Below are 23,178 nucleotides of genomic sequence, written 5' to 3' on the forward strand. Positions count from 1 at the left end.
TGGCCTGGATACATTGAACTGGAGGGTCTTTCCATGCTGTAGGACTCTGACTCTCTCATCATAAATGTTACAGCCTCAACTAACAGACACACAGCTCTGTAATTCACTGGGAAGTACATGTTAGTATTAGGCTGCTCTTATATTGTCTTTTTAAAGTAAAAGAATAATCTGCCACTATGTGTTTACTTGCAGAAAGAATGAACATCTATTGTTCATGCATAATTTGAATTGTTTTACTGCAGAGAAATAGATGGAATGTTAGGCACACAATGTGAAAGGGGAGGGGAGCAAAGCTTTGAATAAACTATATTTCATTTCTAGAACATACAGTGCTGACACTGAACTGATGCTGCAGATTATTTGAACAGCCCCTATCAGCCATTTCCACCCAAACATTTGAAGAATGTGTTTCGCGAGCAGCAAATCTTACAGCACAGCTGGAAGACCTTAACACAAACCCTGCTGCTTCGAAATGAATAAAAATTACCACCGTACTGCAGCGTGTAATATATCAGTCTAGCAGTATTTTGCAAACCATCTCTATATTGTCAAACTGCTTGTATTAAGTGATATATTAACAGATATTTTAACAGATATTTTCGAAAACAAAACAAACACAAAAACAAACAAATCATAACTTATGTTTCTGGCAATTAGGGTATATACTATTCATTTGGATTCACGATATTTTCTATAATATATTCAACATTCCAAAATATATGTTTGGTAGGTATACTTTTTTTATCATTTTTTAAAAATAATATGATGCTTAGTTAGAATAGTGCCACATTGTGCTTTTAAACCCCGTGATCTGAAATAAGTTCAAATCTGTAATTATCTATCCAGTTTCACAATTACTCTGAATGTTGTGACTCAGAGTAAAATGCTCCCCTGTAGGGAGGAAGAAAAAACAAACTGAGGTCACTGGTTCCATTTCTGTGGGTGACTAGTTCTTGATAATTATTGGAAGGGAATATCGTTAAATAATTTGCCTGCATTTATTTATTTCTGCAAATAAAAAAATCCTTGTTTGAAGTATGGAGGATTAATGTGGGTATCCCTTCCTGTAGGGCTTTATCCACATTGATAGAGAAGGACTCTTTGGCTCATGAGCAGTGATAAAGGAGTATGCCTCACACCTGACCATACTCAATCACACTGGAATCCTGAGGGAGGCCACTGAGAGGGATGGCTGATAATAAGCCATTTAATTGACTAATTCAAAGTTTGTGAGAAGATTTGTAGTTCGGGTGCTCGTTGTTGTGGTTCTGTTTGCCAAGCTGGGAATTTGTGTTGCAGACGTTTCGTCCCCTGTCTAGGTGACATCCTCAGATGCCGGAGGAAAGATCACAGAAGCACTTTACAGAGGCTCCCAAGCTCGGAGGATGTCACCTAGACAGGGGACAAAACGTCTGCAACACAAATTCCCAGCTCGGTGAACAGAACCACAATATTTGACTAATTGGATATCTACTGCCACCTCCTGCTTTTCAGTCAGTCAGTCTCTAAAATACTCCAGTAAAATCCAATCAAAGCTGTGCTCTATCTTTGTAACACTAACAAGTTTCTTTAATATTTTCTGACCAGGTGAGGAGAGCTGACTTTGCTCTGCTTTTTATAATCTTTGGTTAGCTGCAACTAAGGTCTTATTTACTTTTAGTACATAGCTATACCTCATCTGAAATGATGGATGTTTAGGGATATCCTGGGTCAGCAGCAACTGTGAATACTGTAGATATCTTTAAGATCCACATGATCAAATACTACTTTGATTTGGTTGACTAATGAGCTTTGGTTCTGCAAGAGAGACTGAGAACAACAAAGAGTAAACAGTTTCCTTCAGATCAATTTTTCTCTCTGCTGCTCCACCAAAGCAGCTGTTTGAAATGCAGCTCATTCTTGTATTTTCATATCTGGACTCAACGTTTTCCAAGCTAGGTAATTTGTCAGTTTAATTCCCAATTAATGAAACTTATCCATAAAGACAAATGCATAAATATGTGAATCAGCAGGAGCCTACAAGGTAGTCAAAAACAAATATGTTCCCATTAGCTGGTGGTACAAAGATTAGATTACAGAGATTTAAGGTTTTATACAAGAGATTTAGATGGAGATGCAAAAAAGAAAAGGCTGTTTACCCAACAAGTGTTTATGAAATCATTCCAATAGAAGTTAACTATCTTCTAATTTAGAAGTTATATTTGAGATCCATGCCCTTCTTCATTTCTAATCTAAACTTTGTAATACGATCAGTCGTACCTTCACGGGTCCACTTGGGTCAACTCATTTTTCAGCAGCAGACCCAGCCAGGTGTAATTATCTTAGTTTCAATGGTACTTATAATTGATTCTATTAGACCATAAGAAATAGGAACAGGAGCTGACCGTTCACTGCCTTGAGCCAGCTCCACCATTAGGATCATGGCTGATCCAACATTCCTCACATCCACTTTTCTGCCTTTTCCCTGTAACCCTTGATTCCCCAAGAATTTATCTATCTCAGCATTAAATATACACAAGGATTCTATCCACAGACACCTCTTTGTGGTGAATTCCATAGACTCTCAAGCATCTGAGAGAAGAAATTCCTCTTCATCTGTCTTAAATTGGCATCCTTTTATTCTGAGACTATGCCCTCTGGGTCCTTGACTCTCCCATGAGGGGAAACATCCTGTCAGCATTTACCCTGTTAAACCCCTTAAGCATACTATGTTTCAACAAGATCACCCCTCATTCTTCTAAACTCCAGTGAGAAGAGTCCCAACCTGTTTAGCCTTTGCTCATAAGGCAATCTCTCCATAGGAGGGAATTTATGAACGGTCTCCAATGAAATGATATCTTTCCTTTAAATAAGGTGACCAAAACTGCTCATAATTCTCTAGACTCACTAGTACCTTGTAAGTCACACTAAGACTTCCCCACTCATATGCTCCAAACCCCTTTGAATAAGGGCCTGCTATAATTGAGAGTGTGGTGCTGGAAAGGCACAGCAGGTCAGGCAGCATCCGAGGAGCTGGAAAAACTATGTTTTGGGTAAAAGTCCATCATCAGGAATGAGGCTGGAAGCCTCAGTGGTGGAGAGATTTATCCGTCCATCCCCAAGGCTCCCAGCTTCATTCATGACGAAGGGCTTTTGCCTGAAACACTGATTTTCCTGCTCCTCTGATGCTGCCTGACCTGCTGTGCTTTTCCAGCACAACACTCTCGACTCTAATCTCTGTGGTCCTCACTTTCGTCTGATTACCTGCTACACCTGTGTTTCATACACAACTACCCTGAAGTCCCTTTGTGTTGCAGCATTCTAAAGTTCTTCTCTAGTTGAATAGCTTGTAGCTGTTTTGTTCTTCATTCCAAAATGAATAATTTCATATACCCCATTTGGCAATTTACTTAATCTATCACTATCTGTTATTTGTATACCTATCACAACCTGTCTTTCCACCAACTTTTGTCATCTACACATTTAGCTACAGTACATTCACTTCCTTCCTCCAAGTCATTAATGTATATTGTAAACAATTGCAGTCTCAACAATTATCCTTGTGGAATCCCACTAGTAACAGATTGCCAACCTGAAAAAGAGCTTATCCCCACTTGCTGTTTCCTGCCATAAGCTAATTCTGTTTTGCCAAAGTGCCAATATACAATCTTTTTGTGATGTACCTTGTCAAACGATTGTGAAATGTACAGTTATTTTCTTTGCAATAAAAATCAATACGTTTAGGAAAATAATATCACACATTGTAATTTTGAGAGTGAATTATTGATGCATGTGGGATCCTATATCAATTAGAGATCTCTAATTGTGCACCCACAGTTTTTGAATAATGAACAATTTACTAGATTATAATTGTGATTTACTCATTGTCCTTTTACCTGTACAAAATTTGAATTTGATGTTGAAATCTGATTGTAAATCATGCAAAAAGAAGCACTAACATATATATTTTGGTGCTTTTGGATTAAGAATGATTTTGCTCTCTATCAAATCAGAGGACGATCATGAAGAGTTTATAATAATGATAAGTTCCTTTTTAATATAGGAGGAGAATGTGGAAATCTAAATGGGGAAGCAAGACCAGTCGTTCTGAAGAAGATAGTTTAATCACTAGGGAAAATGCTGATGAATTTAAGTCAGAGAAAGCCGAAAAATTGCAAAAATGTTCACAACATAAAGAAGACAAGCTTTATTTTTCTGATGGACCTGATGATTGTAAAGGTAAATATGTTTAGTATTGTTCTATTCTGAAATTCACTTCTATGACTATATTCATTCAGCAGACCAAATTGCAAAGTTCTACCTGACCTGGGACTCTGCCCCTACTGCAGGCCTTATGTGGGTCAGGTTGAGGTACAATACAATGCAACGGAAATTGTACAATATGAATAATACAATGTGGACAATTGTCAATTTTTAGTAAGAGTCGCACATATCAGTCTGTTAAGGTTAGCAGCAGCTCCTCCTGGTGGTGTGATTTTGGTGTTAGTGCCAGGATTGGTGACTCGTTAAGTTTCAGGGCCATTGCATTCTGTCAAGTCATCCAGACTGCTAAACGTTAACTGGTTCAATTCATATGGTGAAATGTTCCCATTTTCAGTTAGTGTTTTGTCTAGTGTGATTTATTCCATATGGCCTGCCATCGCGTGCATTGATTTTTCTCATGCAGTTTTCCACTTTTCACCTCATTACTTATACAACCACATTGTTGATAGCCTTAACGGGGAATCACAGGCAGGAATACTCACCACTGCCAGGGCCTTCTGGCCTTCACACACCTGCTCCATATTTAAAGCCCACTTCAAACACTGCAAACTAGGAGCTACTGCACACTGTGATACTCGAAACTCTACCTTCATGACATCATATCGACAAAAGGAAAACTCACTTCCTGCTTCATGGGTAGGGATCTGAAGGTGGTGGTGGCAAAGAGGGCAATCTTTTTCCAGCTTTCTGTAACCGGAGGCCATGCCACCAGATCAAGCCAGCCTGGACACAGGTTACAACTTGGCCTCAGGGATACCCAGCAATAGTGCAAGAAGGTCAACAACTGCTGTGCAGGGCAAAGGTAAATATCACCATCTTCCCTCTGCTACCTCACACTCAGAGTCACCACTCACTCTTACTCTGCCATTGTACCCATCCCTCATCAAAACTTATGGGTTATAACTCTATTACATGCATCATGTCTGCTCAATGGCTCTTGCCCACCACAAGCTAACCCTCCCTACCCTTTAGACTTCCTATAAACTCACTAGGAACACCTTACCACCTCTCCTACCTCACCACCAATAAAAACAGGCATGTCAGACCTCATGCTCACCGGGTGCTGGCTGTGAGCTGGATCAGTGTCAAGGACTCCATGTGTAAGAATAGGGTGGCTTGGTGATGGGCTCTGGTGCCTGTGGAGTTATTTCACACAGGATGTATCTCATGACTTTTAGGTTGCTATCTTAGCAATCACATATTCTGCAGTTAGAGTCTGTGGCATCCACCTCCATCATATTCAGTCTCTTTCTTTGTCTCATTGCAACCACACCCCTTAATGGATTGATGTCTTCTCAAAACCCTGATTGACCTAATGTATTCCCTGGACTGCTTACACTTGACCTGCAGCACTGACTGTGGTCCAATCCTCTGCAAGAATAAGGATCCCTGGACCTTGATAGGACCAAGCCCCTGGACTGGAATCAGGCAAACCCCTTGACCAATTGTGGCAGTCCCCCTGACTGACTGTAGTCTTCCTTCACCCCACAGTGGACAGTTTCAACATGACCTCAACTTCTTGAATCACATGCAGTGTACCTGTTATGTAAGCTGCAAGCATATGTTGTAGTGCTGGAAATTTGGGAAAATTCTGAGATGACCCGTGAGGCCCTTCTCAACATAAAGACCAAATTGCCACATTTTACAAACAAGTCCTGGACATTGAGATGAGGTCCTCACTAGTAATTGGTGAGAGTCAGACTAACTGGTAATATTGCACCTTATCATTCTGAAATTTGTCACAAAGTCTCTCATTGCAGAGTATGTCATTGCTAAAATAGCAACCTAAAAACCATAAAGATACATCCTGTATGAAATAATTACAGAGGCCAGTAGCCCATCACCAAGTGACCCTTTCTTTACACGTGGGGAGCTCTTGACACTGATCTAGCTCCATCAGAGCCAGCTCTGCGTGAGCAGGATGTCTGACACTCCTGTATTTGTGTCATCTATGAGGTACACCTGGCTGACCTTGTTAAAATCACTAAATCTCTCCCCCTTTGAGTCTGTGTGTATAGGCTGTTTTTTTTTTGTGTTTGTGGCTCCTCCCAGAGCATTTTAGCATCTGAACAGGCTCGTCCAACCCTAATATGTGCAGCGTGTAAATGCACAGTAGCTTGCCTCTTATTCTCAGAGCATCTCGGAAGAATGTGTTCTCTTTAGGCTACAATAACATCGGGACGGTGAGATCCGCTGTATCTATCTCAGATTCCAAAATATCTTTAAATGCTTGACAGAGGGAGAATCCACAGGTTCTGGAACAGTTAGAAAGGCTGTCTAGGAACCAGACACGTTTTTCTCCTGCACAGTTTGTGGGTTTGCAGCTTTTATATGGTCTACACACTTGTTTAGGACCATCGCACCTACCTGAACTTTAAAACATTACTGGACCTGACTTTGCATTGACCATGACACTTACCCATGCAGGGCCATTCGAGTAGTTCCTACAACAATTTTTATTCCCTGAAGTAAACTGTCTCTCTCGCTTAATGGAGTCTTGTGCCTGACATTGGCATTCCTGATGCAGTTCCATCCTGCCCACTCCACCACCATCACCCAGGTCCAGGAAGATCAGATTTAACCTGGGTGTGGGGAGTCTTCTCCCTATGAACAACTCTGCTGGAACTACTCCTATAGTTGTGTATAGGGATCATATTATCAAATAAGGACAGGAACAATTTGTTATCTTGTGAAGCTGTAGGCTATTTCTTTAAGCTTGCTTTCAAAGTTTGGACTGCTCTTTCTGCCAGGCCATTGGGTAATGGATGCTATAGAGCTGTCCTGCATGTTGAATAACATTCAACTTTAGGAAATATCTAAATTCCTTGCTGATAAACAGTGGCCTATTATCTGTTACCAACACTTCCAAGAGTCCATGTATTGCAAAAGACGTGTGCAGTTTTTCTGTTGTCATCTCAGTGTTTGATGAATTAATTCTATGCAAATCCAGCCACTTTGAGTGGACATTCACAATGAGTATGAACATTGAGCTCATGAAGAGAACTGCATAGACCTTTGAGTCCAGGGTTTACCTGGCTACTTGCATGATTGAGAGAGTGTTGCAGTTGTAATTCTTCTCCTTGTTGGAACTCTAGGCACTGCCCCACCTACACAGCTGTGTCTGAATCCATTTCTGGCCACCAGACATAACTTCTCAAACACCTCTTCATTTTGGAAAGCTCTGAAAGACCCTGGAGGAGTTCAGCCATTATCTCAAGCCACTCACTCTTGCTCCTTGCAATAATATGCCATCTGCAATTGGGATCTGGTCTCCCCGGGTCCAAAATGGTTTCATTTCTGGTTGCAATGGCCTTTTGGTTTCCTGCATCATCAGCTGTTTCAGTTTTGCCAGGACCAGATATTTGTGTCCAAATCAGGTCAGGCAGCATCCGAGGAACAGGAAAATTGCCATTTCGGCCAAAAGCCCTTCAGCAGGAATACAGGCAAGGAGCTTCCAGGTGGAGAGATAAATTGTTGGGGTTGGTGGGGGGGGGGGAGCTGAAGAGAAGATAACAAAGAGTACAATAGTGGACATATCCGCCACCTCCAAACAGACCCCACCAACAGAGATATTTCCCTCCCCACCACTTTCCACTTTCCGCAAGGACTGTTCCCTCCGTGACTACCTGATCAGGTCCACACCCCCTCCAACAACCCACCCTCTTGTCCTGCCACTGCAGGAATTGCAAAACCTGCACCCACGCCTCCTCCCTCACCTCCAAGGCCCCATAGGAGCCTTCCACATCCATCAGTTTCACCTCATCCACCATTATCATTTATTGTATCCGTTGCTCCCGCTGTGGTCTCCTCTACACTGGGGAGACTGGACACCTCCTCACAGAGCGCTTCGGGGAATATCTCCAGGACACCCGACCAATCAACCGCACTGCCCCATGGCTCAACATTTCAACTCCCCTCCCACTCTGCCAAGGACATGCAGGTCCTGGGCCGCCTCCACCACCGCTCCCTCACCACCTGACGCCTGGAGGGAGAATGCCTCATTTTCTGCCTCAGGGAAAGTTAGACTCCTAATACCCCAAACAGCTGTGGGTTCACAAGTTATCAGAAGAATTACACATTTCCTTCCATTTGCCCAGAAAATATTAATTGTTTTCACAAATTGAGTACAGTCTTCGAAGGCAGGATCAAATGAGTCAAGCTTCCCAAATTATGGTATGATACCAGAAATGGTTACCTCAACTCAACAATGACTGTTGCAAGCAAATTTCTTCTGAGCATGCTTTTCTCTTATCCCTACTGAAGTAACTCTACAGAGGCCGGTATCCTGTCATCAAGTCATCCTTTATATGCACGTGGGACATCCTTGACACTGATCCAGCTCCTTCAGAGCCAAATCGTAGAGTGAACAGAACATCTGACAGTCCTCTTGTGATCTGTCAGCCAGGGGTCCTTGATTGGGGCAGTTAATCTGGTCCAATCAAAACTCATATTCAATGAAATCCACCTGGCTGACCTCAGTGCATTCTGTAAATGCATGAGTTTGCATGTGTGTCCTTGCATAAACTGACCTGGCATTAACATGCAAGTTATAGGTGTCTGAGCTCTTAAGGGTTGAAGGGTTAGTTAATTTGGTCCAAGAGCTGAGGAGGATGGTGGCAAGGAACATGCAGAGGAATTGTGGGAAGAAAGTGTTGCACGATGGGTAGGACAAGCTTTTAGGTTAGATTAGATTCCCTACAGTGCAGAAACAGGCCCTTCAGCCCAACAAGTCCAAACTGACCCTCTGAAGAGTAACCCACCCAGACCCATTCCCCTACTCCCCACTAATGCACCTATCACTATGGGGCAATTTTAGCTTGGCCAATTCACCTGAATTGCACATCTTTGGACTGTGGGAGGAAACCAGAGCACCCGGAAGAAACCCACACAGACACAGGGAGAATGTGCAAACTCCACGCAGACAGTCACTCAAAGCTGGAATCGATCCCAGGTCACTGACGCTGCGAGGCAGCAGTGCTAACCACTGTGCCACCCATTTTGGTGAGCTGCAGCTGCCATTTATTTACCTGTTCTGATTAACACATCAGCAATTTGCACCATGTATTTTATTGTTGGGGAGAAGACAATTAGAAGTGGTGTAGAGATAAAGGGAGTTGTATCTTTAATGAAATGTAAATATTTGGAAATAAGGCAATTGCTGTTCAATATTCTGAACTTGCTATTTAAGGCTTAAGTGGGGAAAAATTAGAAAAAACATTTGTTGTCACAGAAATCTTGTTTTCATTCTCATCATATTTTTCTACATTACTCGCTGTTGCTCATGATGCACCAAGGAAGGAGAAATTTTCACCCATTGTCTGATCTGAGTTAGCTACTCTAAATCTGATTGAAAATTGGCTTTTAGCAATCTTGAATTGTGATGGAAAGGGGAGAAACGTCATGAATTCTGCTCCTGATTGTCACCTATGATGTTCAGCAGAGAGTGGACCTCATTCAGGTGTGCTAAATAGCATCCAACGTATGTTGTTCAGGCCCACTTTTGAATAATGGCTACTTAAGTGGCGTAGGGTTTATTATAGATACCTTTGGGATCTTTTCACTGTCAGAGTAAATATAGGATGACCAGATGTTCAAAAACCAAACTGTTGCACATTGAAAAGCCTTGAAAATTGATTATGTAGCACAACTAATGCCAAAAGGAGGAGGGACTGTTGGAGGTGGGAGGTCGTGTGCTGACATTATAATTTACATGTAATAGTTCAAAGAGTGGAAAACATGAGAGTAAACTGGCATAATTGTTTCTGCTTACATTATGTTTTGTTCATTTTAGGTGTTATAGTTGTAGGGTGTAATTATATAATGAGATTGTTTTAATGTAATTGTATAAAGTGAGGGAGGTGATGCGGTTGCAAAGGGACTTGGTAAAGGGGATTCAGTCATTTGAGCAATCTGGCTATTTGATCACCAGAACACATTGTGAAAAAAAAGTTGCACCTGACAAAACAAGACATCTAGGAGAAAGTGAGGACTGCAGAGGCAGGAGAGTCACAGTCAAAGTGTGTTGCTGGAAAAGCACAGCAGGTCAAACAGCATCCAAGGAGCGGGAGGGTTGATGTTTCAGGCATAAGCCCTTCATCAGGAATGTGATGGGGATGGGGGTGAGCAGGGGGCTGAGAGATAAATAGGAGGGTGGAAGTGTGTCTGGCAGCCCTAAGTAAATGTCTTTAGAAGTGTAGGAAAGAAAATTGGCAGTATTTTTTTAAAATTGAATTTCATTGTTCCAAATGTTGTTAATATTTACTGAATCTAGTCAAATAGAATTAAAGATAGGACTATTAGATCTCTAAATAATTGAATCAGGCTGTACTTGTTACATCTTCTGAAAATAACCTGTTTGATTTTATTTAACTCTCTTTCCTAAGTTACAGAAGTACAAAAATTAATGCAAGATCGAAGGTTCAAGGAAGTGAATTCTTGGCTTGATCAGCACAAAGACAGATACAGTTCGCTGAAGAAACCTATAGTAAATAACATGCAAACAAATCCAAAACAGCGCACGATATTGGATGTGGACAGTCTTTTGGAAGAATTGAAAAGCAATATTTCATCATTTAGTGGGACGTTGCCACCAGAGCAGGAGGAATTTATATTATTGGTGTATCGTGTAGTTGAGCTGGAAGATGACAGGGTGGCTCAGTTGAAAGAGGAACTGGAAACAGACAGCTTAGAATCTGAAAGAACAAAGGACTGGAAACAACAGTTTACTGAAATAGTGAAATTGTTTGTGCAAAATCAAATTCCGCTATTCCTGAAAAATGGTGCCGAAAATGATGTAGATAAATATGTAACAAAGCTGCAGAAGATTGTGTTAACCAATATATTGTCTCTTTCAAACAAAAATGAGATTTTTAAAATATTTGCACAAGCTTACCATGCTTGTATTTTTCATCACCTGAATCAAGTTTTCCAAGCAGATCTGGACATCGAAGATTTATTCAATGTTTTATCCTGGGTCACTCATAAATATAAAAGGTAAACCTCCCCTTTCATGAGCTTTAGAGTCTTGTTCAAACTAAAATTTTAAAGAATATAAATAGCAGGAATATCAATAACATTGATATTCGTATTCTTATTTACTTTCGATGAACTTTCTACACTAGCGATCAGTTTGTACCCTATGGCTGTAGGAGCAAGAACTGACATTAAAATATGTTTAGCATAAATCTGTTAATTAGTAGCTTTTCTCTATTGGTACACAGCTAACTACATCTGCAAGCATTGCCAATCACAGTACTATTTTGGGCAGAAATTATCAACAAAGCTAAGATTTAATTGTCTGATACTCTTGCAGCAGGAGACTACATTTGGATCATTTGGCCAAAGATTCTGGATTATACTAATATAGTGTTATGTCTGAAACTTGCTCATTATAAGCACAAATTGCTGCTGGATCACACAATTACTTCTCTAATTGATTTATAGTTACTTTATTAAATATCAGAGGACTATATGACAAGGTAGAACGACAATTAATATCAATGAATATTATTCAGGGCAAGCATTTCAGCCATTTGACCCCGAGATTACCACATCTACAGAAATATTTGGAGTGATTGACGTTCTCTTCCTTTTATCTAGCCCATATAAAGAAAGTGATTTCTGATTTTCTGATGAGAAACTATTAAGGATCAGCTGCTATATACGGGTCATGCCTGAGCAGCACTAAGTCTTCTCCCTTCACCATATTTCAACGTTTTGGGTTGCAATCTGGAACATTGGCTTGGTTTCTTGCATTTAATTGAATGCTTCACTGAAGCAAAAAATTGTAAAACTTGGAAATAACACAGTGGTCTGACTCGGTGTTTTCAGCTTCTGTACCTGAAAACTGATATGTTCACTTCCCAGTTTTATTGTTTTTATAGACTTTTTTCCTTTTGGCTCAGCAGGTTTGTGGAATGTGTAAGAAGTAAAGCAGTTAATGAATTTCATGCATCCACACCCCTTTCTGAATCTTCCTTTTATTTTCTTTATCCTTTCCAACTGAACACACCACCAACAACACTTATAACATCTTTAGCATAGTTAAAAATTACACAATACCAGGTTATACTGTAACAGGTTTGTTCGGAAGCACTGTTGGATTATAACCTGGTGTTGTGTAGTTTTTTAACTTTGTCCACCCCAGTCCAACGCCGGCAGCTCCACATCATCGTTAGCTTAGCAATATATGCCAAGAAGCAGTATCACAGGAACCTTTATCAACCAAAATGTAACAGTTCAATGATGAACATTATAGGGAATAGAAGAAAACAACTTTAATTGCATTCACTTTGACACCACAAAAACTGCATTAGTGAACTTTCTAGAACAGTTGTAGAGACAGATTGTCTGCTCCTATTCCCAGTCAGGGAATGATGAGTGACTTGGGACTTGAGAACAGTGAGAAATCCTTGTCAAAATAACAAGTGAAAATATTTCAAAAAATTCTCTTGAAGGTATGGAGTGAGGAAAATCCCTTATTTATGCATAATGCTATCTATACATTTTTGTCTTTCAGTGAAGAATTCATGGGCCATCCTGAAATTAAAGATATAACTCTGAAAGCATCAATGTTAGATCCCTTTTTAGAAGCCAGATGTGTGTATAGTGCTTCAGAGAAGTTGATCAGCACAGTACAGGTAAAGCCAAAAGAAAGAAATCTAGTCGGAGACATCATGGTATAATAACTATTCTTCTCAATGCAGAATGTATTATCTTTGCATTCTCTGCTGTGTGGAATTGCCAGATTTATTTCCCACATTTAAATAAGTGTATCCCTCTTATAGTTTGAAAGCATTATGAACCAAATATTCATTATTCATGATTTAAAAAGTTCACACTGTATCCATTTGTTTTTTCTTTTTCATATGTGATCAACACTAACGTGTATATATTTACAGTCGAAAGTGGTATCAGAGTGCATGAAGCTACTTGAATTATTTTAGAAATAAGTCATATAATCCTTCTGTATTCAGAACCTAGAAATGAAACTCTTGCATTAACGATTAAGTAAATCCTTACATTTAAATGTTGTTAAACCTTATGCACTGCATCAGCAAATATTTCCCTTTTTTAAAAACAGACCAATAAAAGATATACATCATATGTTTCTCCTAGTCAGACAACCTAGAACAAGAGATCATAGTTTTAGGCGAAGCAGTGGCAGATTTAAAATAGAGATAAGGAAAAATCCTTTTGTTCAAATGATCATGAATCTGGGGAATTCCCTACCCCAGAATTTGGTGCATGCTAGAAACTGGATAACATTAAAGAGGAGCTGGACAGATTCTTAATTAGTAACTGGTAAAAAGATATGGTGAGCGGGAAGGACAGTGGAGTTGAAGCTGAGACTAAATAAGGGGCTGGATTGCCTACTCCTGCTCCTAGTTCTGATGTCCTTATGTTCTTAAAAAATATAGTTAATAAACCTGCAACACCACACATCTTAAACAAAGTTTGAAAGTTTGGAAATGGAATGTTTGCACTCTGAACACACTAAGCTTTTTATAACTCTCAAACCAGCATAGAAAAGGGATTTTCAATTAATTAGGAAACAGTAAAGGGAAGAAATAAGAATGTCTTCAACTTTGAGGACCCCGTGACACTGGCCACTATAAATGAACTGATTTATTAATGCTTAAGCTTTTGAGTGGAAGTTGTGCAATAATAGATTCGTTCCTTTAAGGCCTGCAATTAGTTTGTTTTTTATCCAATTAACTATTGGCTAAGACAACAATTAATACAAGAAGCAAGAATTTCCCATTCTTCTGAAGGTACTTTAGTGAGCAATTGGCAGCAGTTTCTGTCATTATTAGTTCAGCACTGCTGAATGGTAGTAAGACAGCAGTCAACAGCTATGTAGCATGATTCAGTAACAGAACTTGGAGAAGTAGTTTTTTGACACAATTGTCATTTTATTAGTAGAAGGAGGATTGAAGTAAATGTTATAACTGCACTATGTTAGGCTTCTAATTGCTAATTTGAAAACTTTGGCGATGACGCTTAGGCCATTGAGCAGCTGAAGACATTCTATTCTCTTTCCTTCTTCTTATCCAGTAATGAGTGTTTGTATACGTAAATAGAAATATGACTGAGGATACATTGAGAAAAGTTAATCCTGGAAATTTCAATATGGGATTGGCATTGAATAATGAGTGAGCCATGAACCACTCTAATGCTGTAGACTAGGCTGTGGTGGAAATCCTGCTTGGGCATTTTGCTGTAAACAATCATCTCAACTGGATGCTCTTTCATCTTGATACATCTGTTGGAGAAATTTCTCTGAATCCACAAAGAAGCAATTCATTTTCTTTAGTTATTTTATCATTTTTACCACTGTTTTGTCACCTAAATATGAATACTAGATGAAATGTGCTTCCTGAAGTTTGCTGTATTAATTTTGAAACTTAAATGTATAGACTATTTAAATTTCGGCACTATCCTTTTTTAGCCAGGCTGAAAGAATGACTCATTTATTTTCAGTCAGAAATTAATGTAAGGCTATCAAGAAGTCTTAAAATGGAAGATGTGACATGGTCACAGCTGCCAGCTAAAATCAAACAGGTAGGTATTTATTCAATTATATACAATAATTGTGTCTACCAAGAAATGTTGTTCTATATTTTGTACATTTTCATAAGTGCTCGAATCATGATGTTAATTCTAACTGGATTTGTAATGTAAGCATTTATCTGGTTCAAGCATAAAATCCTAATGTTCAACATCCATTTCCACTGATTTACATTGAATATCTATATTGAAATAGTTAAAAATCACACAATTTGATTAGACTGAAACATGGGTTGCCTCTTACCTGCCCTGTGAAGTAGCCTAACCAGCCAACTGGTTATATCAAACTGCTTACTGTGGTTTGAGAAGAATTCACTACACCTCCTCAGTAACTAAGGGTAGTAAATGCTGGCCTTTTTTTTAGCATAAATAACATGCTAAGTTTGCATTAAAAGATGAGTGATTAACTTTGCACTGATATGAATATGTAATTGTGCATATTCATGTACGCAAAACTCAAGTCTTCAGTACCTAAATTCTAGTTAAACTTTCAATGAAAAGTTGTTAATATTGATTGGCGTGGGAATGTAGCACACCACCTCTGACCAGCATTTTAACTCAGATTGTATGTTTCTGCTGGGCAAAGAGATTAAACACAGCCCTAATGGTATGGAAATACAGGATCTCCACTAAAATATATAGTTCATGAAAGGTAAGAGTTATAGGGCAGAAATTGTGACACATTCATTGAACCATGAGGAAAACTGGTGAAGAAGGGCTCATGCCCGAAACGTCGATTCTTCTGCTCCTTGGATGCTGCCTGACCTGCTGCGCTTTTCCAGCAACACATTTTCAGCTCTGATCTCCAGCATCTGCAGTCTACACTTTCTCCTCAGAGTAAAACTCTTGTTCATTGCTTAATGTTGACCTATTTAACTTCATTCCAAATCCTAAAGGATAAGCAGTGACTTGTCAGATTCAAAGTCCTTAATGTGGTATCAAAAAACACCCTCCCAATCTGAAAGATTTCAACAAGACAATTGATGTGAAGGTGGAAAGTACTTATTGTCCAATGTTGGTGTGCCTTGAGTCAAAAGGACACCAATTCATCTGCAATAGATTTTCATTTTATTATTTTATGTGGTCTAAAACTTTGACTTTTGTGCATACTTTCTGCGGAATAGGTCCCACTAACCACATTGAAAGTATATGTGGCAGATTTCCTGCCACTCTAGATACACTTCAAATTGCTGTAAGGGTGTGGGTAAAAGTGTGGTGTTTCACCATTGACAGAATTGTATCCCCCTAATCAACAGAATTGGCATGTGATGGATCTGATTTCTGCCTAAATTTCAGTGTATTTACTAACTCTCGATCTGAATTCTACTCCTATATTTTCATAAATGGAAACATTCATGAATTGTTACTAAATCCATTTGGCAAGTAACATTTTAATAAACACTTTGCAGTGAACAGAGTTGAGTTACCCAAGAATGTAGGACAATTAAAACATTTGTCTAATTCATAGAAAAATATTAAATGGTGACTAATATGCCAGCCTTATGTGTGAGGTAAGTCACCGTATTGCCTGCCAGTCAGCCCATTAAAAGCTCACAGGTAAGTCAGGGTCAGTTTCTCACCCAATCAAAGGCCTCAACAGTGCCAACATGAATCACCAGAATCAGCAACATGATGTTGACTGGTCAAGGCATACTTCCTGGGAGAAATCCGCAGCAAGAAGTTGTCATTTTTATCTCCTTGTCACAAAGTAAGGTGCAGGAAAGGAACATAGTCAGGTGGAGTCAGATAAGGACATGTGGCTTTCTGAGAGACATTCATGTCTCTGATTGCTTCCAGATTAGACAGCTGGAGGCAGTCCACCTCCTCAATTTGGCAGGCAGGTCACCACGATTCCCCAGTTGAGAAATAAGTTACCTTTCTCACCCACTAACGAGGTGGCAAGTTGATGCCCTTAAGTGGACATTACTTAATTGTGTAATAGCCTTAATTGCTGGCAATCTGAGAAAGGCATTATGGCCCTGTCATCCTGCACTTATTTGTTGAGGCAGCAAGAAGGAGAGGAGTTTTTCTCCAGGGCTAGCTCAGCCAATTATTTTCCTTTTCTGGCCTTCTCAATTGTGACCTCCAGAGGGAAATGTTGTATCCAGGGAGATATTAATACATTTTCTTTTGTTGTTAACATAGCCATCCAATTTTATTTATCTTTCAAATACTTTTATTCACTGTATTCATCAATATGCCAGGAAAAACTTTGAGCAAATCTTTTTAATAACTAAAGTCGTTTTTGATTTTATAAACCCTTTTTGTTGCACACACAGGAAATGAACCATTTCATAAAAAAAGCTGAACACATCAGTGAAGCAATAGCATTGAGAATTAAGAGTGTTTGTGCTGCTCAACTGATTGATTTCTTATTGAGGTACGATCATTGCTCTGTCTGAAATCATAGTATGGATATTACATGCCCCTGTGTAGTGGGATTTCAGCAGCTGGGGGAAAGACACTTAACTAGGACAGTTACCAGCCCACTATTTTCTCATCCAAAATTGAGTTTACTCCCTAATAGGGAGAATGGACAGATGCCAAAATCTGTCCATATCTAAGTAATTAAGGGTCAGTTATGCTTGTTAAAAGCTCAACCGACTCCAGTATTATCTGGCTGGAATAAGCATTCTGTTCTGCACTAATTAGTCTGGTCATGCAGCCACACTGAGCATCTGCATATGCCAATCAGAGTGTCCACATGGTTCCCAGCATTGACTTCCAAATTCAGAGATCCCTTACACAGACTGAACTTGGGGGTTTGTACAGAAGTAAATAAATTTAGAGGATATATCAGTTGACTTGCCTACCAGTCCACACCCCTGTAAATTTCTGCCCACTATCCTTTTTAAATTTGGTTTTGTCACAGTTAATTCATCAAATAATATATGAGGAAGACAATCAGCCAAACACATACCTCTCTCACACTGTGCTAACTCAATGTTGTTATGATAATTCAGGTCTTTCTTGACAAAACTGAAGACAAAAAAATATTTTTATTAAGAGATTCCATCTGGGTGAGGAGGCTTCAGGTCAATCCACATCCTGCAACTTGCTGTGACAACTCTGCTCACATTTTGATAGCTGTGACAAATTACATCATAGCACCTGAGGCAATCCACAATATTCTAAACCAATCAATAACATTGTGTTATAACAGAAACAGCCAGTCAAACTACATCAGCCCCACTATCACTGAATTCGTAAAACAAAGTGAAATAAAGACATTAAATCATCCTCAACATTAGCCAATTGTTCCTAACCCAGACTAACACATCTTGTACACCAAGGTTACAACTTAATATCTATAATATAAACCCAATCTTGTTTGATCATAACACCAACTTGCATATAGGCAGACAGACAAACAGATCCAGTTAAGGGATATATTTTTTAAAAATTGTAATTTTTCAGTTTAACCAAATAGTTTCATATTATGAATACCAGGCTTCACAAAGTCCTTGGTCTTTGAATTATTCTCAGCATATAGAAGGTTATCTTGCTCAAATTCAAAAGTCACTGGTTAGTACAAACAGTTTCAACAGACTCCTAGAAATATTTCATTCTTACAGACTGGGATTCTTTTCTCAGAACAATCAACAATGTGATAACTGAAGACAAACAATAGAGAGCAAAACAATGCAACTAGTGTGAAAGCTTTCCAAAATCACTCCATCTCCTGCAAAAAACACAATCAGAGCCATTTTTTAAAACCAGCATTCTGTGCTGTTAGATGGTTAGCTCTGAATTCAACATCCATCCAACTGCCATCCCTGAGCATAGCAGCAGCTTAGTGCCAATTTGCCTGCAGCATCCTTAGAAAGATAATTTGCATTATCTTCGAGGCTTGTTCCCAACAGCAAACGCCTGTGTTTGTGTGCTTCTCCTTTAAAATAAGCAGGTGTTTGAAGTTCAACACTTAACCTCAACTCTCAGTTCCAAACCAAAAAAAAAGAAAAATTTTAAAAAAGCGATAGTCTCAACAATTATAAATAAAACAAGCCATAGCATTCTAAACAACGGTAAATTTGTTCTATTGCTGAATGATAATGATTACTTTCAAAATTTCAAGGATCTGGATTTGCTGTTTCACAAAAAAACAAATCAGTTCTTCTTCTATCTGTGTGCAAAGATTTTGTTGAAATCTATCCACTAGTTTTTGAGATATATTGTTTACAGATAAACAGATCAACAAGAGCAGGCAAAAACATTACAGGCAGAGGGAACTAGAAAAAAACTTGGGACAAAAATAATGTTTAAAACAATCTAAAACTCACAAAAGAACTTTTGCAAGGCTATGATGCCAGCTGAAGTCCTAAATTTATTTTATTTTCCTGAAATGTACAATTGTACAAAACCATTACTATGTTGAATTTCAATTTAATTTTCAATAGTGTCCATTAGTTTTAAAAGTTCCAATTTAACTCTACAGTAAGAAATATTCCATTATCACATCGAATCTTCTGCTTCTTACCAACAACTCATTCTCAAATGTTTGGAGAGTAATATTACGGAGTTCTTCCTGCCAATGATAGCAGAAATTCATGCACACAAGGACATGATTCTTCAAGTATAATGAGAAATTTTGGAACATATTTATCACTCCAACAATATTTTGTCTGAATAATGGTGCTTTTAATGTTTATATTCCTAGAATAAAATGCTATGTTCTTGTTTTTTTTTGTCCTTGAAGTTATCCAGAACATATCAAGAAGTCCAAAGATTTATCCTGCAGAGAAAGAATGGAGATTGTAGCAAGTTGCATTCACTTCAGATGTTTTCTGACAGAACTATCACACAATGATACTGATGATTTTAGAAAATGTTTGGCTGTACTTAGGAATGTGCGAACCAAGGAATGTGATGAGCTAATAGAAAAAATCTTCTACCATGTCAAGGTATGTACAAATATTTTTTACATTGTCAGATTGATTTTACAGGTATACCTTTGAAATAATTTTTTTTTACAATACAGTGGTTACATTAGTTAGTTGTTTCTGATTACAATAGATCTGATTACCTCTAACCCATTATTGACTATGTTTTGATGTCAGCCAATTTTGCATCAAACCACTAGGAGGAAATCTTGGACAGTTTAACAATATTTCAGTATGTCTGTAACTTAACTTCTTCGGTGGCAAAAATGCGTGGTAATATCCATCTATACTACCATCCACCCCCCAACACTACTTGTCAAATTGCAATTACTCACTTCCATCAGTGATGGTTTTTTTTTAGATTACTTAGTGTGGAAACAGGCCCTTCATCCCAACAAATCCATACCGACCCACCAAAGCGCAACCCACCAAAGCGCAACCCACCCAGACCCATTCCCCTACATTTACCCCCTTCACCTAACTCTATGGGCAATTTAACATGGCCAATTCACCTAACCTGCATGTTTTGGATTGTGGGAGGAAACCGGAGCACCCGGTTGTTGAGTTATATCTCACTCAACTCCTGGACATGGATTTCAGTGGAAGTCCCCCTGCATCAACCAACTCTCTCTTTTTCATTTTTAAACTGCTGCATATTTTATTAGTAAGAAAAAAAACTAAATTATTATTCAAAATAAGGATAAGAATATTGGACTTTATAATGGCTAGTGAATTATTAAGTTCACTGATTCAATTTCCTATTACCATCCCCTACCCTGCCCACTCAGCATATAGAAGCATATACTACTTTTCACAAAGATTACATTAGAACTTAACTACCCTGTGTAACACAATGCCAAATTTATTAGTTTTGGAAAAGTGTTCTACATTTTTTGTGTGGATATACACATTATTTAGATTGTAAACACAAATACAGTTTATTATACATTTTAATAAAATCCATAATATTCTACAGACTTATAGAATCCGTACAGTGTGGAAAGAGGCCATTCGGCCCATTGAGTCTGCACTGACCCTCCAAAGATCATCCTACCCAGATCTACCCCCTTACTCTATTCCCATAACCACACCATTAACAATGGTTAATCCACCTAGCCTGCACATCCCTGACATGGGTAATTTAGCATGGCCAATCCACCTACCTTGCACATCTTTGGGCTGTGGGAGGAAGCGGAGCACCCAGTGGAAACCCACACAGACATGGGGAGCCTTGGCCAGCTCGACACACAGTCACCTGTGTGAAATGCTTTTCATACAAATTCTATATAACTCTTTTTAGTAAAATATATTCAATTATAGCAACAAATCCTCCCTTCCTTACCAGACAACACATTAATAAACTTTGAGTATATAAAATTATGGATGTGTTCCATGAATTGTCCTTTTATTTCACAGTGCTAGAAGAATCAAGTATTTTGATAGTTAGATCAGTGGCATGGTCTGATTTGGTGGCGAATTTTTACACTTAAATGATATGGGGGGTGGGGGGGTGAGTTACTTTTAGTTATGGGGTTAGCTAAAATAGAACCATTGGAGAAGCTTGAATACATATCACCACTGTCCAGTAATTTTTAACTGGAGGTGATAGTCAGATGCCATTGACGTGTTAGACCACAGAGACAGACACAAACGACCCCACCATCCTGTGGCCGACCACTTCAACGCCATCCCCCACTCCCTCAAGGACATGAAGTCCTGGGCCACTGCCACTGCCAAGTCCAAGTCATCCGACAACTGGACAAAGAACACCTCATCTTCCACTTTGGGACCCTTCAACCATACGGCATCAACATTAGACTTCACCAGTTTCCAAATCTCCCCTCCCCTCACCTCATCCCAGATACAACCTTCTAACTTGGCACAGCCCTCTTGCATTGTCCTATCTGTCCCATCTTCCTTCCCACCTATCTGCTCCACTCACCCCACCAACCTATCACAATTACCCCCCAACCTGCATACACCTATTGCCTTCCCAGCTACCTTCCCCCAGCCCCATCCCCACCCCTACCCCTCTATTTATCGCTCATCCCCTTTCCCCCTCCACATTCCTGATTAAAGGCTTATGCCCGAAACGTCAAAAGTCCTGCTCCTCGGATGCTGCCTGACCTGCTGTGCTTTTTCAGTGCCACACTTTTTGACACACAGACAGACAGCTAAACCAACTCAACTCTGTATTTATAACGCCATAAAATTAAAACCTCCATAGACCCTCAAAGTTGACCCAGTGTTCTTAAGTAGACCTTTTGAATGACCTATCCCAGATTCTGCGAATTCCAGATCCTGGTTTATATTTTAAAAAAAAAAGACCTTAGCATTTTATTAACAATATCAAAGGTAAAATCACTATAGTGGTTCCACATCATAGATTATGGATTTTTGTTGATTTTCTGAAGATGTGAATCAGGATCACCTTTTCAGCACTCAGATAAAAGCAGTAATACATATCTTCAAACTGTAGCATCAATAGCCAGATTCCTTTTTAACAAAGAACACTTGTTGAAAACTCAGTTCAAACTCTGGGTGCTGCCTGACTGACTAAGCATCTCCTGCTTGAATATAAGGTCTTTTCCAGACTTGCTGGATCCAAATTCTAGGTACTGACCTTGTTAATAGCCAGCTTCTGTTATCTGTTTAAACATAATGCTCTTCACCGATGACAAAGTGTCAGCAGAACCTTATTATCAGGAACCAACCTGCAATTAACTTCCAGGTTGGTCTCACAAATAAAGAAAAACTTGTTTTGTCTGTTTTCCTTTTAACACCAGCTACTATCCACAGTCCAAAAATCATCTTTAGCTCACAGTTCCCAGTTTACAGTTCAAAACCAAAATTGAAAAATTAAGAATAATGAAAAGTCAGTGAAGACTCTAACAAACATTGCACTTCATAAGGTGGAGTTTGTATTGTTCTATTGTGAAGTTCCTGGTGCGGGCTGCATTCCATAACCATTTGATTCAGATGAAAGTGCTGCCATTTGAGTCGTGACTCAGATTTAAACAGTAGTAAAGTTTCAAGTTAGATTTTGTAAGGCTAGTGTCATTACTCAGAAAATCCCTTTGTATATTTGATTATATTCTTGAAGGTAAGAAGAAAGATTGTCTCCAGCTGCTCCAAAGCAGTGGTCTTATTTATTGCTCCTACTATGCAAATCCCCTAATGTTATGTTAACAATTTGGTTCAAAAATGAGTTTGACAGAAATTGTACTTGTTCACCAACATCAAACCTCAAACATTAAGCCCAATTTGTTGGTGCTGCTGTTCTTTCTCTGCTACTGCTGCTGGTCATGAATGGTGCTTTAAATAAATGAGTCCAGATTCAGGTGGTGCTGGAAAAACACAGCAGGTCAGCCAGCATCCAAGGTGCAGGGAAATTGACATTTCAGGCAAAAGCCCTTCATCAGGAATGAGGTCATTTAATCCCCAGAATTAATCATGGACCATAACC

At 39.1% G+C, this 23,178-nt stretch overlaps 1 protein-coding gene across 4 annotated transcripts in view; it reads left to right on the top strand.

The window, feature by feature from the left end:
- The window catches only part of LOC132817938 (exocyst complex component 3-like protein 2), a 72,556-nt gene that overhangs the window by 30,667 nt on the left and 18,711 nt on the right, over positions 1-23,178 (top strand). For all 4 annotated transcript variants that reach the window (XM_060828483.1, XM_060828482.1, XM_060828484.1 and 1 more), the window contains exons 2-7: positions 4,043-4,218; positions 10,647-11,256; positions 12,782-12,902; positions 14,746-14,826; positions 17,112-17,212; positions 19,529-19,733. In XM_060828483.1, coding sequence (XP_060684466.1) covers positions 4,050-4,218; positions 10,647-11,256; positions 12,782-12,902; positions 14,746-14,826; positions 17,112-17,212; positions 19,529-19,733 — 1,287 coding nt within the window. In that variant the 5' untranslated portion in view covers positions 4,043-4,049. The remainder of the gene's footprint in view (positions 1-4,042; positions 4,219-10,646; positions 11,257-12,781; positions 12,903-14,745; positions 14,827-17,111; positions 17,213-19,528; positions 19,734-23,178) is intronic.

Source organism: Hemiscyllium ocellatum, chromosome 8, assembly GCF_020745735.1.
Source record: "Hemiscyllium ocellatum isolate sHemOce1 chromosome 8, sHemOce1.pat.X.cur, whole genome shotgun sequence".
Taxonomy (NCBI): Eukaryota; Metazoa; Chordata; class Chondrichthyes; order Orectolobiformes; family Hemiscylliidae; genus Hemiscyllium; species Hemiscyllium ocellatum.